This window comes from Camelina sativa, chromosome 9 (assembly GCF_000633955.1).
Source record: "Camelina sativa cultivar DH55 chromosome 9, Cs, whole genome shotgun sequence".
Classification (NCBI taxonomy): Eukaryota; Viridiplantae; Streptophyta; class Magnoliopsida; order Brassicales; family Brassicaceae; genus Camelina; species Camelina sativa.
In genome coordinates this window covers 28,321,606-28,334,682 of record NC_025693.1, presented here as the reverse complement: position 1 = coordinate 28,334,682, position 13,077 = coordinate 28,321,606, and the positions used below count along the sequence as shown (strand labels likewise).

Genomic DNA, 13,077 nt, shown 5'->3' with positions numbered 1-13,077 from the left:
TAAAACATGACGGTGGTGTTATCGGTGAAGTCAAGACTCTTGTTGATCCCAATACTGGCTTACCGGTTGTTGAGATCAAGAGACAGTTCTCTTCTCCAAAGAAGCTAGACAGACAAATCTGTTTACGCGTTGATGATAGCTCTAAGGAGGATTCTACTCAAAATGATATTGAAACGCTTAAGCGGATGTTAAGTGGGAAAGAACGGATGGGTTTGAGCTGGCCTGAGCCACCGTTGACCATGTTAGATAGACAGCCGTCAATGAAGACGGTGAGGGAGAGGATGAACAGTGAGTATAGTGCTGAAACCGGTATGAGAACGTTGAATCGGATGTTAAGTGGGAAAGAACGGATAGGTTTGAGCTGGCCTGAGCCACCTTTGAACATGTTAGGCCCGTCTTGTGTTCTCGATAGACAGCCGTCGATAAAGACAACGAAGTCTTTGAGAACAGCAAAGTCTTTCAAGGCTTACAGTTCGTTTAAGGCTGTGGCCGGAAGCAACAACGGGATCCCTGAGGAGGTATTGGCTCTAGCGGAAATGGACCTGAAGTTGCTAATGGAGAGGAAACGAAGACCGGCTTATGTGAGGCTAGTGAGTAAACAAATGGTTGGGATTCTTTTGACCATTTGGGTTAAACGAAGCCTGAGAAAACACATTCAAAACGTACGTGTCTCTACCGTTGGAGTTGGCGTAATGGGATATATTGGTAACAAGGTATATAAAACTTAGACATATCCATCAAATTTATGTTACAATATATTCAAAACTCTGAAATGATCTGTTGTCTGTAGGGAGCTGTGTCTGTGAGCATGTCAATAAACCAGACGTTCTTCTGTTTCATATGCACGCATTTGACGGCAGGAGAAAGAGAGGTTGATCAGATCAAGAGGAATGCTGATGTACACGAGATACATAAAAGAACAGTCTTCCACTCTGTCTCAGCTCTTGGACTTCCCAAGCTTATCTATGATCACGAGTAGGTCTTTTTTTACTCTGTCTCAGCTCTTGGTTTTATATATATATATATGTCTAACTTTACTTGTGTGTTTCACCTCTTTGCAGAAGAATAATCTGGTTAGGAGATCTGAACTATCGGCTTAACTTATCATATGAGAAAACTAGAGACCTCATTGAAAAGAGAGAATGGTCTCAGTTACTTGAATATGATCAGGTAACATATACACAGTCACACACATAATCTCAAAATGTGTTCTGTCATATTTTGAAACATAATGTTTTTTTTTTGTTTTGGTATGAATATGTATTGCAGCTGGTAAAGGAATACAGGAAAGGTCGAGCGTTTGATGGATGGTCAGAAGGAACTCTACATTTTCCACCAACATATAAGTACCAAGCGAATTCGGATGAGTATACGGGTAACGATGGAAAGGCACCGAAGAGAACACCAGCTTGGTGTGACAGAGTACTATCCTATGGGAATGGAATGAGGTTGGTTCATTACAGGAGAACTGAACAGAAATTCTCAGATCATCGTCCGGTTACCGCGATATACATGGCTGAAGTGGAGGTGTTTTCTGCTAGAAAGCTTCAGCGAGCGTTGACATTCACGGATGCAGAGATTGAAGACGAGGGACTTGTGGCTGTTCTTGTTTAAAACGAAGAAGATTTTGAGATTTTCGTACGTGGTGCTTGGTTTGTGTTTGATATTGCATATATATATATATAATGCATATGAAGTATTGGCGAAAGAGACATTCTCTTTCTACCTACGGATAGGTTTTTGAATCTCATGTCGTTTTATACTGATGCATCCCATCACAGTGAGAAACATTTACATTCTTATATCTTCTTCTTTTGTGTGTGTGTTGGTTTTTACAGTTGTAAATTTAGTTGATATATAATGAAAATCAAGAAACATTTCACATCCATGATTATTATTCTTATTAGTCCTGGTTATTTTAAAAGTACCAAAAAAAGACCATTGCCCATTTTTAGTTTCCACTCAAAAGAGATGAAAAAAAGAGATGTGCACCAGCCGGGAATCGAACTCGGGTCTGTACCGTGGCAGGGTACTATTCTACCACTAGACCACTGGTGCTTCTTGTATACATTATAAACTACTTCCGTTAAAACAAGTTTTATTCAATGTTACTGTTTTGAAAGTTTACAAACCTCTCTATATATACAAGGAAAAAATAAAACATGAACTGTAGATGAAAATAACAATTGCAATATAGATAGTCTCCTAATTTTTTCCCTTTTCCTTGAATCTATTTGCATAAACTTTTTAGGAATTCAATGTATATCGGCTTCAATGCGAGTCTTGTTCTTCATCTTTTTAATGTAAATCCAGAAGCAAAGGCTTTCTAAGCCAGTACTGCTTAAATCTCTGCCTTGCATATTCCGTATAATCGAACTCAATCTTGTTCACATGTCCCTGTATTGCATCAACATACACATTAATACTGGTTTCAACATTATAAGCTAAAAGTAAGGGATAGAAAGAGAGAGAGAGAGAGAGCGAACCGAGATGATTCCCCATAAGCCCCAGAAGATATGGTTTGCTAAAGTGTAGCTCTCTGCATCATTCAGCAATCTATCCACTTCTTTCTCACTTGTTGCATTCCCTGAGATTAACAAAAAAAAAAAAATAGAGGAATAGGTTTTGATTAAGAGAAGAGTTATGTCTGAGGTTTGAAGAAGTATAAAACGTTGAAACGGATAAAAACCTGTAGAGGCAAGGTATGTGCTAATGAACCTTCTCCGTTCTTCTTCTCCTGTTTTTAATATCATACACACATACACAATCAGATTCTGAGATACCTCGAGTAACAACATATTATAAAGTTAGATGTTTATATGATATGGACCTGGATATAGAGTGTAGTCCAGAACATGAGGAGTGTCTGAATGATAATTAGCAGCCATTTCACAAAAGTGGTTTGCAATGTCATAAGCAATTGGGTTGAAACTCGAATACTCATAGTCCTGCAATTGAACAGACTGATTAAAAACAGAGCATTTTCTTGATGAAGCTTCGGTTCAAGAAAAACTTACTATGATGGTAATAGCGTTGGTCTCTTCATCAATCATGATGTTACCGTACTGAAGATCATTGTGACAGAAACCAATCTCTTGATCATCCATAGTCAGTCTCTCCTCCAACAAATTGATTTCACCTTCCAAAGCTTCCAACCGAAACTCATCCATCTCTATTGGTGAAGCCAAGTTCTTAGCCTCCTTAAGCCAAGTCCTAATAAAAGACACAAAGAGAGATTAGCCAGAAACATTTGATATATAAAAAGAAAGAAAGAAATGAAATTTGTTTTTTTTTTTTATCTTTACCTAAGTCTTTCCCAGAGGATAATGTTCTTAGGACCAGGCATATCAAGCATATGAAACTCTCTTAGCTTCGCAGCAATGAAACCAGATGTCTCAGCTATACGAAGATCATCTGCAGAAAGAGTCTGGTGAACGAACCAAACCAACAAATTAACGTCATACACAAAATCTCTCTCTCTCTATTTATATATATATTATCATCCCCAATCTTGATTTCTTGAAACGCAAACAATACCACTAACTAAAACCTATCTTCCTCTGTTCTTCCTAAAGCCAAAAACACAACAAAAAAATAAAAAGAAAAAAAACGTACTCTGGCGTGGATGAACTCTTCAAGACGACCATCAGAGAAACGACCAAGAAGCTTAGGACCATAACCATGATGAGACATACACTCAAAGGTTTTGATTTCATCATCTCTGTTAAAGAAAAGGTCAACGCCGTCACCGTAGATCCGAACAAGAACTTTCCGATGAACATCATCTTGTTCACCACCAACACCACCGTTTAAAGTAGGCCAATTAATCTGATAAACCTCGTTCGTCATAGCTCCTTTTAAAGGAACAACCTCAAGCCGCTCTAGATCTTCGACTACATCTCCCCAGCTTGAACCTAACGTTGTCAATACACGTTTTAGATCCTCTGGTGATGCACAACTCGGGATTAAACTAGTCTTCGTTTTGATCGCCATTTTAACAACAACAACAACAAAATCTTGGAATTGAACAAGATCAGGTTTATGAAAAAAATGTTTGTAAAGGTGAAGATTCCGAAGGGTATGAGATTCTATCTGAGAGAGAAGATTTATCCACAGAGAAAAAGGAGCTTTATGGAATCTTTTTTTTATGGAAAGATATGATTCTGGGAATTGAATTTTTGAACTTGACGAAATTACGTTTCTGGGTTTTTTATATTTATTTATAATTTTGAGTAAATTTTATATAAAAAACCCAGAAAGATAAGAATGCGTAGTTTCGTTGTTCGTTGTTTGTTCGTCCCGTGTGTGAATGTGATACGATCTTTTTCGAGTGACGGTGTTTTTATATAAAAACGGTTATGGTGACCGACGGTTTTGTCGGAACCAATCAGGTAAATACACGTGGTTATTTATGGGCGGGGCTAAGTCAACGGCGTAATGAGGCGGTCATTGTTAAAAGTCAAAGTCAACGAATGTAAAATATTAAATAGTCTTCTCTTTTTTTTCTTTGGCGGCGAGACAGCAGTGTGTGACTGACTGTTGTGTCTCTGTGTATTTTTTGTAACAGGTCATATGTAAAAGTTTCAGTAGTAAAAAGAGTGATTAAATTTATAAAAAACCAATTGGTTTCTATATATAGTGATCCAATTAGTATCATAGATTCTATGTATCATTTCTAATCACTATTATAGGAAATGAGTGAACTTTTTAGAGGAAGGATTTTCTAATAATAAAACAGAATTCTACTTTCTAAATAAAGTACACCTGCTCTGCTTACAGATTAGATAGAAAAATATATTTTCATGTCTATAAAAAGTCTTACGAAATCGAAATGAAAGCTATGGATAACAACAAAATATAGATTTTATTACATTTTAAAATGTTTTTTTTTTCATACTTCTTATCTGCGTTTGACTTTGACATTTCAGATGTGAACGTTTCTCTTTACGAAAATGTTGCACTTCTTGACGTAGTTAGTACAAGACTTTGTAAGATGATGATAAGATCAACCAAACACATACATAAAGTACAAACTTTTATTTTCCAAGTATGGGGTTTTTTTTTGCTTATTTAGAGAGTTGTGTTTATTATTCTACCTATTTAAATCATACTGTTATGGGTCTTCTAGAGGATTGTTTTTGCTTCAAGAGGTTAAATCTCACCCTTCTTTGCAACAAAAAACACAGGAACACTACTACCACGATAAGCGTAAGCGTGATTCCGTTATTTGTCTCTGTGAAAAAGTGTGCTAGTAGCGGCTGACCGCAGCTTTTACAGCTACAGTCACAGTTGCTTCTCAGTAACTTGCCTCGGGAGCTTGCTTCTGGGATGAGAATGAAATCAGCGGTAACAGCGTTGTCACCCAACCAAACACTTGTTGTTTTCGGTTTGTATCCCGGGGATGATGCTGTGACTGCGAATCAGAAAGTAAAACTCAAAACGAGGCAAGTAATCAACAATAACAAAGAAGTTGAGATCAAAAATAGCATCAACTTATAACAGCTCATAGTGCATTTGTAAGTGGCACGGTCTTATGGATGACTCTATAAAATGAGCTGGTAATAACAATAATCATCTGCTCATAACATGATAGTGGACAACTCTAATATCATACTGATAAGAACTCAATCGGATTCCTAGTCTAAAATAGAGATAGCAAGTTACTATTGCAACATAATCACACGTATATTAAGCTAATAAATGTGAGGAAAGAGCATCAGACCTTCATATATCTGTCCAGGTGCAAGCAGCCGATGGTAGTCTGCGTATTCTTGATGAGCTTTAACCTGAAGAGCACAAGACTACGATGAGTAACTAAGAGCTAACAAGATATTCTAGATTTAGGAATAGGGATTTTAGAAGGTAAGGTCAATATATGTATACCGTATAGTTAATTCCCTTGACCACAACATGCCCAGGCAGTGGCTTTCCCTGGTCTAATGAAAAGATCCGTCCATGAACTCCTGTCTAAGGTCAAGAGATGAGGGCTTACTTAACAAAAGACAAAAATGATAATATATAACGATGGCAGTAAAGGAGCAAACTTTCATTAATGTAACCACTCTCTACAGGCTCAATCTAAAATGATACAACAAGATTAACATGTTGGGTTCTTAAAAAAAAATTAAATATTACCTTCACTATGCTTGCAACAAGATTCAGCATGCTCTTTCTATTGTAATCCCAAATGGTAGGAAGCTGTATAAGAAATGCAAACTCTATCAGCTAAACTATCTTTGCATGAAACAGATATCACACAGGTATATAAGATTAGACCTCTGAGGCTCTAGGCCACTTGTTGTCGCTTATTTCCAGAGTCAATTCAAAGCATCCTCCATATATGTAATTCCAGTCTTGCATACCACCATAAATTGGGTACCTGTAGAGCGTTTTGCATAAAGCATTAACCTAAAAACTCATTTGTTGCGGAAGATAGAGAGAGTGTACTGGATATGATACCAGGATGCTCCATTTGTGATTCCTTCCTTAAATTCTTTGCTCAAAGACATATTACGGTGAGATTTGCTATATATACGTGCCAAGAACCGGTATGCCTCATCATCAGGGCATCCATAATAGTATTTCCTGCAAGAAGGGTGCAGAACAGCTACATGATTTTTGCATCGCATAAAGGACAAAGCAAAAAGCTTTGCATTATGTAAAAGATCATTTTGAATAGAAGTAAACACCTCCTATCCTCCGTACCATCCCATGGAAAATTTGCGACCAGCGCACCCTGAAAGAAAACCAGGTTTAGCAAACATTTTATTCACACTGAATCACGACTTTACTAGATAATAATATTAAAACCCCTTGGAAATTCTTAAAAGTAAACTATCAAATTGGACATATTTAAGACGCTACAGTATGCACAAGTCTGCTACGGAGAAATGTCAGGTAAATTACCCCGTGCAGAGTAGCCGACGCTGTGAATCGTGTATCTCTCAGCCAAGTCATGATTGCCCTAGTTTCAGGTTGCCTCAAACTTAAGTCATCATTTACGGGAAAGAACTGCATTATTAGGTATGAGTTAAGCAAGCCAAACGTGACTTTGAATAGAATCAACTAATCATGCAAATCACAGCATTGAAGAAAATACTACTTCTGAGTGTGGAAATCACCTGGTCAGGGAAGTCGCGATTCAGATCAACATCGTTTGCATTATTACGTTTCCTAATTGAAAAGCCATCTGGATTCAATGATGGCAATATATGAAGGTGAACATTTTCTACAATCATTTGAGCCTGCATATTAAAATGGATAATATCAGTATTTGCCTATAACCTTTTCCTTAGGCAATTTTAGATGAGTGAAAAAAAAAAAAATCTTGGTCAAGGCATGGTCGAAAAGAAGCAAAAATCACTTACCAATGGATCCTTTTTATAGTTATCGCAAATCCAGTTTGCAAGACGTATTAAGAGCTCACGCCCTACAGGTTCATCTCCATGTACATTCCCAATGTACTGCGTGACCATTTGTTTAACAAATTAGATTCCAAGAAGATAAAAAGCACTACCAATCAATTATCAGAAAGAATCCCAGTCAAATTAAACTATAAAGGTTTCATCTAGGCTTTCACAAGCGAAAATCATAATTAACTGGTTGCATGTATAGGCAGCCTAGCTAATCAAGCAGATGTTTTTACCTTGAATGCAGGTTCAGCCTCTATCTCTCCAGGTCTGTCTGAAATCTCTATGACCCACTTAAAAAAAGACAAACCAAGAAACAAACACCACAAGGCATCAATTATACTGATTCCTAAGAGACGCACATTGTAAAGTCAGAAGAATTACTTCTGATTAGCTAAGAGTGCATTACCAAAGGAAATCCATTGACACTCTTGCCGATGCTGAAAGCACGTTCCAGAAAACCCTCAAAGAGAGAAATAACGAACAAAAATCAACAACACCATAAGAACTAATACTAACTCTAAAGAAAGAAAAAAAGAAGGACAATTTACTAACTTCTCCAACGAATTGCTCATACAAGTACCAGCCAAGTAATTTAATTACCTGTATAATCTCGAGATCTTGCTACACCTTTTGGTGAAATCTTTCATTGCTTTCTCAAGATCATCATTTTTCATGTAACCTCGAGTTAATTCCAAACTTTGAACAATGGAAAAACACAGTTATCATCAATTCACGTAGAAAAACAGTAACGACATCCCTAAATAACAGCTTGAAACCTCTAAACGACATATTACCTCGGTCGAAGGTCTTCTTGAGCAAGTAAGTGTCTCTCAGTAACATGCAAGCTATAGTTTCCATAACCTAAAAAAATTAAATACACAAAATTCCAGATAAAGCAAGTCACTGAATGCAGCAGTTATGCATAAACCTCAAATTAGTATTCTGAACCAATAAATATGATCATTGTTAAACTTGTCACCAAATCAAGCGCAATTAATGACGGAAACAGAAAATTATAGATTTGTGCGGTAAGAGGAAAATTTCGGCGGACCTTCGGAGTGACCGCCTCTAGCGGCGATCGGAGGAAGGGAAATATAAATCGCCGTCAAAAATAGGAAATGGTGGACGAATCTGAGCTTGCTCATATCTAGAAAATAAAAACGCAGATCTCTCTGGTCTCACTCTCTTGGTTCTCACTTCCCTTTCGGATTGATTCGATAAACTAGTGCCGGGTTATCGGAAAAGTCAGTGGGAGAGGGAGACAGAGACCGTTGAGTTGACCTTGAAGTACTTGGGCTTGAGTAAGTTTCCTAGATTGGACTATTGGCTTTTGTATATTACTGGGCCTATTTTATATTCACTTAGCCCGTTAAAATTCTAATTAGTCTTGTTGTTGGAGACTGGAGTTGAACTAGTTTCTTTCACAAGGTTGACAAGGTGATTCTATTTTATTCATATAAGAAAGATGGTCTCAGATATTCGAATTCGAACAAACCACAAGTGCGTGAAGTAAAAACACAAAGTTAAGATTGAAGCCAAGCAATGCTCTTATTTATCAGATAGTCTTCTTAAGCATTCGACAAACCATGCACAAGGGCGTGAACTAAATAAAAGAAAAGAAAAGGTCGAGAATTATATATGGTTATTTAGATCATGGAAATAGCTTCTTCTATGCCTTCTTCCAAGACGGACATGAAACTTCGGGTGTTTCTTGCTGAACAGTTGGAACGGATCTCTCCTTGTGTCCCCGTCAAGACACTCATCTGACCCATCTTGATCATCGCCACCGTAAAATCTTCGAAAAACCGTTGCTGGTCGATCGCATAACTCTCCACGATGCCACGTGTCCTCTTGTCTACGAAAAGATCCTGGTCGGAAGTGAATAGCCCTTGTCGGTTCATGAGATCAACGTAGTACTTGTTGTCGAACACGTCGGGACTCCTTATGTCTAACACTTGCGTGTTGCTCGAGTTCGCGGTGGGACAAGTGCGTTTGAGGTTGTTGGCGAAGGACTTGTTCATTGTTGGGTCTTGGTTCGGGTAGAGTCGGTCTGTGAAAGACGGACAATGCGCAATTCCTATGGTGTGACCACCAGAGAGTGCCACTAAGTCGGTGATGTTGAGGTTTCTGTTGGCGAAGTCGGCGATGAGCTGGCTCGCGTTGGCAAACGGTGGTGGCAAGTTATTTAATGTGGTCTCCTGACTTGCGAACGCTAGTGAGTCGCGTCGCCCAAGTGGCACAGCATAGTCTGGCCCTCCTGACTACATTGACGACACCCAAAAGTAATTAATAATTATCGACGAGATTTTTAACAAAATTATAAGCTAATTTAATTATCGACTGATGGTTTGTATTAGTCATGATATCCAGGCTTAAACTAAAGAGAGAGAGAGTTGGTTACTAGGACGACGGAGTCCCGAGCCGCGAGAGCGAGGATGTCAGAGCAAGAGACAACTTGACCGCACTTTTTCTGGACAAGGGCACGAAGGTTATCAATGACAACAAAGGCTTGTTGACGGAGTGTCAGGTTCGGGATTGATGATTGTTCTCCTGGTCCACTTGCTGATCCAGCTAGCAGCACTGATGCTTCACATCCCTGTTTTTAAGACACTATTTTATCAACCAGTACAGAAAAATATATATACAGAAATTTTTCTCCGAAATTGTATGCATCTGATCTGATCAAAGTTATGCCGCTTTTCATAATTGATTAAAAATTGAAGTATACGAAGGTGCAGTGTGTGCAACTTGCAAAAAACTAGATACATCAAATATTTAAAACATGGCAAATATATAATTCACATATATGCATGCGTTGTGTTGTATATATGCTATCAGTATCATAAATTGAATTTGTTTTTTTTTTGCCCCAACCAGTTAATATTTTTTATTATTGGTTTCGAAATTAAATTACTTAAGATGTTTACATTTTATAACTGCGATCCATCCAACTAACCTACGGAAAACCGGTGAATAGTATTAATGCGACATGTCCCTATATATTCAAGTCTATCCTGATCCCTATTGCATGTGTTATTATCTTTTTGGTAAAACTATTGCATGCAATTAATGTAGTAGTGTCTGTAGTATTAATTAACTAGTCCATCAAAACCATATGACTATTCGATAATATATTTGATAATTTAGTTACTGATTACACTAAGAAACCCTTATGTTTTGAAAGAAAGTAAGTGAATTAGTGAAAGTAAGAAGCGGACAACTCTTATATCTTGTTCGTGAGAATTTCGAGGCTTATGTTTTGAAAGAAAGTAAGTGAATTAGTGAAAGTAAGAAGCGGACAACTCTTATATCTTGTTCGTGAGAATTTCGAGGCGATGTTGTGTTTTTCTTTAAGGTTATTTTGGTCGGATTATTAAAAAGAAAAGTCAAACCTGTTTATTAGTATACTTTATGAATTTCATTTTCATATACAACCCGAATCCTTTTTTTTTTTTTTTTTGTGTGGTTCATATTGAGTGATGAGTGGGTATGGTTTTTCTTATATTCTAAAAACGAGTTTTCTACTTTGAGAGNTACTGATGCTTCACATCCCTGTTTTTAAGACACTATTTTATCAACCAGTACAGAAAAATATATATACAGAAATTTTTCTCCGAAATTGTATGCATCTGATCTGATCAAAGTTATGCCGCTTTTCATAATTGATTAAAAATTGAAGTATACGAAGGTGCAGTGTGTGCAACTTGCAAAAAACTAGATACATCAAATATTTAAAACATGGCAAATATATAATTCACATATATGCATGCGTTGTGTTGTATATATGCTATCAGTATCATAAATTGAATTTGTTTTTTTTTTGCCCCAACCAGTTAATATTTTTTATTATTGGTTTCGAAATTAAATTACTTAAGATGTTTACATTTTATAACTGCGATCCATCCAACTAACCTACGGAAAACCGGTGAATAGTATTAATGCGACATGTCCCTATATATTCAAGTCTATCCTGATCCCTATTGCATGTGTTATTATCTTTTTGGTAAAACTATTGCATGCAATTAATGTAGTAGTGTCTGTAGTATTAATTAACTAGTCCATCAAAACCATATGACTATTCGATAATATATTTGATAATTTAGTTACTGATTACACTAAGAAACCCTTATGTTTTGAAAGAAAGTAAGTGAATTAGTGAAAGTAAGAAGCGGACAACTCTTATATCTTGTTCGTGAGAATTTCGAGGCTTATGTTTTGAAAGAAAGTAAGTGAATTAGTGAAAGTAAGAAGCGGACAACTCTTATATCTTGTTCGTGAGAATTTCGAGGCGATGTTGTGTTTTTCTTTAAGGTTATTTTGGTCGGATTATTAAAAAGAAAAGTCAAACCTGTTTATTAGTATACTTTATGAATTTCATTTTCATATACAACCCGAATCCTTTTTTTTTTTTTTTTTGTGTGGTTCATATTGAGTGATGAGTGGGTATGGTTTTTCTTATATTCTAAAAACGAGTTTTCTACTTTGAGAGAATATAGATATGTGCTGTTACTAAAAAAAAAAGAATGTATATATATATATATGTAAATTACATACGTAGATAAGATTAAGTATCTAAGAACAGTTTCGAGTAGGCTTGAAGAATCAGATTAAGATTTCTTATTTAGTACAAGAAACACAAAACAAAAGGATCGAACCTGAACGAAGCAGTCATGGAAATGTATACGAAGGATGGCTGCGGCTAAACCAATATCTCTCTTGAAGACTTTCTTGAGCTCTTTTCGGATAATGTTTTCGACTTTCGGACATGCTTTCTGGTAAAAGCTCCATGAGAGACCTTTCACTATAGGAACATCTCTCCTCGGCTTCTTTGCCTCTGCAGTAGAAGACACAAGGTTCAGTGTCACCGCCATTAGCGAGATCAACATCAGAAACGTGAGCACACGTGTCGAATAACCCTTTGCCATTTTTTTGGTGTTTCAATGAAAGCCTCTCTCTCTCTATCTTCTCTATTTTTTCTTGATCTTGAGAAATAGATATGGACTTTGTTTTTATAGGCAAATGTGGTCCTTGTTCTTTTTTTTCTTATGTTAAAAGGATCACTAAAGCCTTTTCCTTATAAATATTTTTTGCTTAATAAAGGAGAGTATTTTTATCTTGACCAAAAAAAGGAGAGTATTTTCATTTTATTTTTTTCAAGAAGAAAAAATCTAAGAGGAAATTTTTGCGTTCCGTGCGTAGGAACAAAGATTAAAAAGCAGATATATATACGTGTGAGGTTTATACGTTTATATCTTTTTAGAAAAGACATAAACGCATATGTCATCTTTTTTTAATTTGACAATTAAGATGTAGTCGATCTTGGAATATACGAGTTATTATTAGTCGCATGCATGCGATTTGGATTGTTATGAACGCGGAGACCGCATATTATAGCGAACGAGAAACTACGTGCTGAAACACAAGAGAAGCTTTGTGTAGAAAGAATCTAAATTGGAAGAAATAATATCACCGTCTATTAATATCACTCATCTTTAACTTTTTGTTAATATATGATAAATACAGTACGCTTGTGCAAACTAAATTGTGTGTTAGTCTAAATCTAATACTTTTTAAATTTACTAGTACAAGAGAGAAAAAGAATTGTTTTTACGCAACTCTAGCTATATCGCGGAACTAATCAACAAAAAAAAAAAAAAAAAAAAAA

The 13,077-nt window shown here is 36.5% G+C and overlaps 4 protein-coding genes across 5 annotated transcripts in view; 1 reads left to right on the top strand and 3 right to left on the bottom strand.

Moving 5' to 3' along the window:
• LOC104712737 (type IV inositol polyphosphate 5-phosphatase 3-like) overlaps positions 1 to 1,886 on the top strand; it is a 10,582-nt gene extending 8,696 nt beyond the window's left edge. Inside the window, exons 8-11 of the mRNA XM_010429696.2 lie at positions 7 to 713; positions 791 to 975; positions 1,062 to 1,170; positions 1,270 to 1,886. Coding sequence (XP_010427998.1) covers positions 7 to 713; positions 791 to 975; positions 1,062 to 1,170; positions 1,270 to 1,614 — 1,346 coding nt within the window. The 3' untranslated portion in view covers positions 1,615 to 1,886. The remainder of the gene's footprint in view (positions 1 to 6; positions 714 to 790; positions 976 to 1,061; positions 1,171 to 1,269) is intronic.
• Positions 2,115 to 4,315, bottom strand: LOC104712736 (probable choline kinase 1). Its single transcript, XM_010429694.1, has 7 exons — positions 3,616 to 4,315; positions 3,306 to 3,427; positions 3,018 to 3,213; positions 2,831 to 2,948; positions 2,690 to 2,737; positions 2,487 to 2,587; positions 2,115 to 2,397 (listed from the first exon to the last, which is right to left on the bottom strand). Exons 1-7 carry the CDS (start codon positions 3,991 to 3,993, stop codon positions 2,299 to 2,301), a joined length of 1,062 nt encoding a protein of 353 aa, XP_010427996.1. The 5' UTR covers positions 3,994 to 4,315; the 3' UTR covers positions 2,115 to 2,298.
• LOC104712734 (carboxypeptidase SOL1-like) lies at positions 5,001 to 8,679 on the bottom strand. Of its 2 annotated transcripts, none has more exons than XM_010429693.2 (15): positions 8,464 to 8,678; positions 8,207 to 8,273; positions 8,013 to 8,108; positions 7,819 to 7,849; positions 7,646 to 7,702; positions 7,368 to 7,463; positions 7,122 to 7,244; positions 6,907 to 7,011; positions 6,690 to 6,736; positions 6,460 to 6,585; positions 6,277 to 6,379; positions 6,136 to 6,198; positions 5,884 to 5,967; positions 5,723 to 5,786; positions 5,001 to 5,413 (listed from the first exon to the last, which is right to left on the bottom strand). In XM_010429693.2, exons 1-15 carry the CDS (start codon positions 8,555 to 8,557, stop codon positions 5,106 to 5,108), a joined length of 1,464 nt encoding a protein of 487 aa, XP_010427995.1. In that variant the 5' UTR covers positions 8,558 to 8,678; the 3' UTR covers positions 5,001 to 5,105. The 2 variants fall into 2 exon arrangements, with proteins under 2 accessions (XP_010427995.1, XP_019085198.1); XM_019229653.1 differs by lacking the exon at positions 5,001 to 5,413 and adding an exon at positions 5,443 to 5,636 and having other exon boundaries at positions 8,464 to 8,679.
• On the bottom strand, positions 8,936 to 12,427 carry LOC104712733 (peroxidase 12-like). The gene is made up of 3 exons (XM_010429692.2): positions 12,068 to 12,427; positions 9,814 to 10,008; positions 8,936 to 9,673 (listed from the first exon to the last, which is right to left on the bottom strand). The coding sequence occupies exons 1-3, from the start codon at positions 12,335 to 12,337 to the stop codon at positions 9,059 to 9,061; spliced, it is 1,080 nt and encodes a 359-aa protein (XP_010427994.1). The 5' UTR covers positions 12,338 to 12,427; the 3' UTR covers positions 8,936 to 9,058.

What these genes read in the sequence shown, in the direction of transcription:
- LOC104712736 (XM_010429694.1), bottom strand. Translation starts at nt 3,993, where the DNA reads ATGGCGATCAAAACGAAGACTAGTTTAATCCCGAGTTGTGCATCACCA. An exon ending in AAGAGTTCATCCACGCCAGA is followed by an intron (nt 3,428 to 3,615) that starts GTACGTTTTTTT and finishes TTCGTTCACCAG; the next exon opens with ACTCTTTCTGCAGATGATCT. An exon ending in GGACTACACTCTATATCCAG is followed by an intron (nt 2,738 to 2,830) that starts GTCCATATCATA and finishes TATTAAAAACAG; the next exon opens with GAGAAGAAGAACGGAGAAGG.
- LOC104712734 (XM_010429693.2), bottom strand. Translation starts at nt 8,557, where the DNA reads ATGAGCAAGCTCAGATTCGTCCACCATTTCCTATTTTTGACGGCGATT. An exon ending in ACTATAAAAAGGATCCATTG is followed by an intron (nt 7,245 to 7,367) that starts GTAAGTGATTTT and finishes TTTAATATGCAG; the next exon opens with GCTCAAATGATTGTAGAAAA. An exon ending in TTGTTGCAAGCATAGTGAAG is followed by an intron (nt 5,968 to 6,135) that starts GTAATATTTAAT and finishes TCTTGACCTTAG; the next exon opens with ACAGGAGTTCATGGACGGAT.
- LOC104712733 (XM_010429692.2), bottom strand. Translation starts at nt 12,337, where the DNA reads ATGGCAAAGGGTTATTCGACACGTGTGCTCACGTTTCTGATGTTGATC. An exon ending in TCCATGACTGCTTCGTTCAG is followed by an intron (nt 10,009 to 12,067) that starts GTTCGATCCTTT and finishes TCTTAAAAACAG; the next exon opens with GGATGTGAAGCATCAGTGCT. An exon ending in CTCGGGACTCCGTCGTCCTA is followed by an intron (nt 9,674 to 9,813) that starts GTAACCAACTCT and finishes TCGTCAATGTAG; the next exon opens with TCAGGAGGGCCAGACTATGC.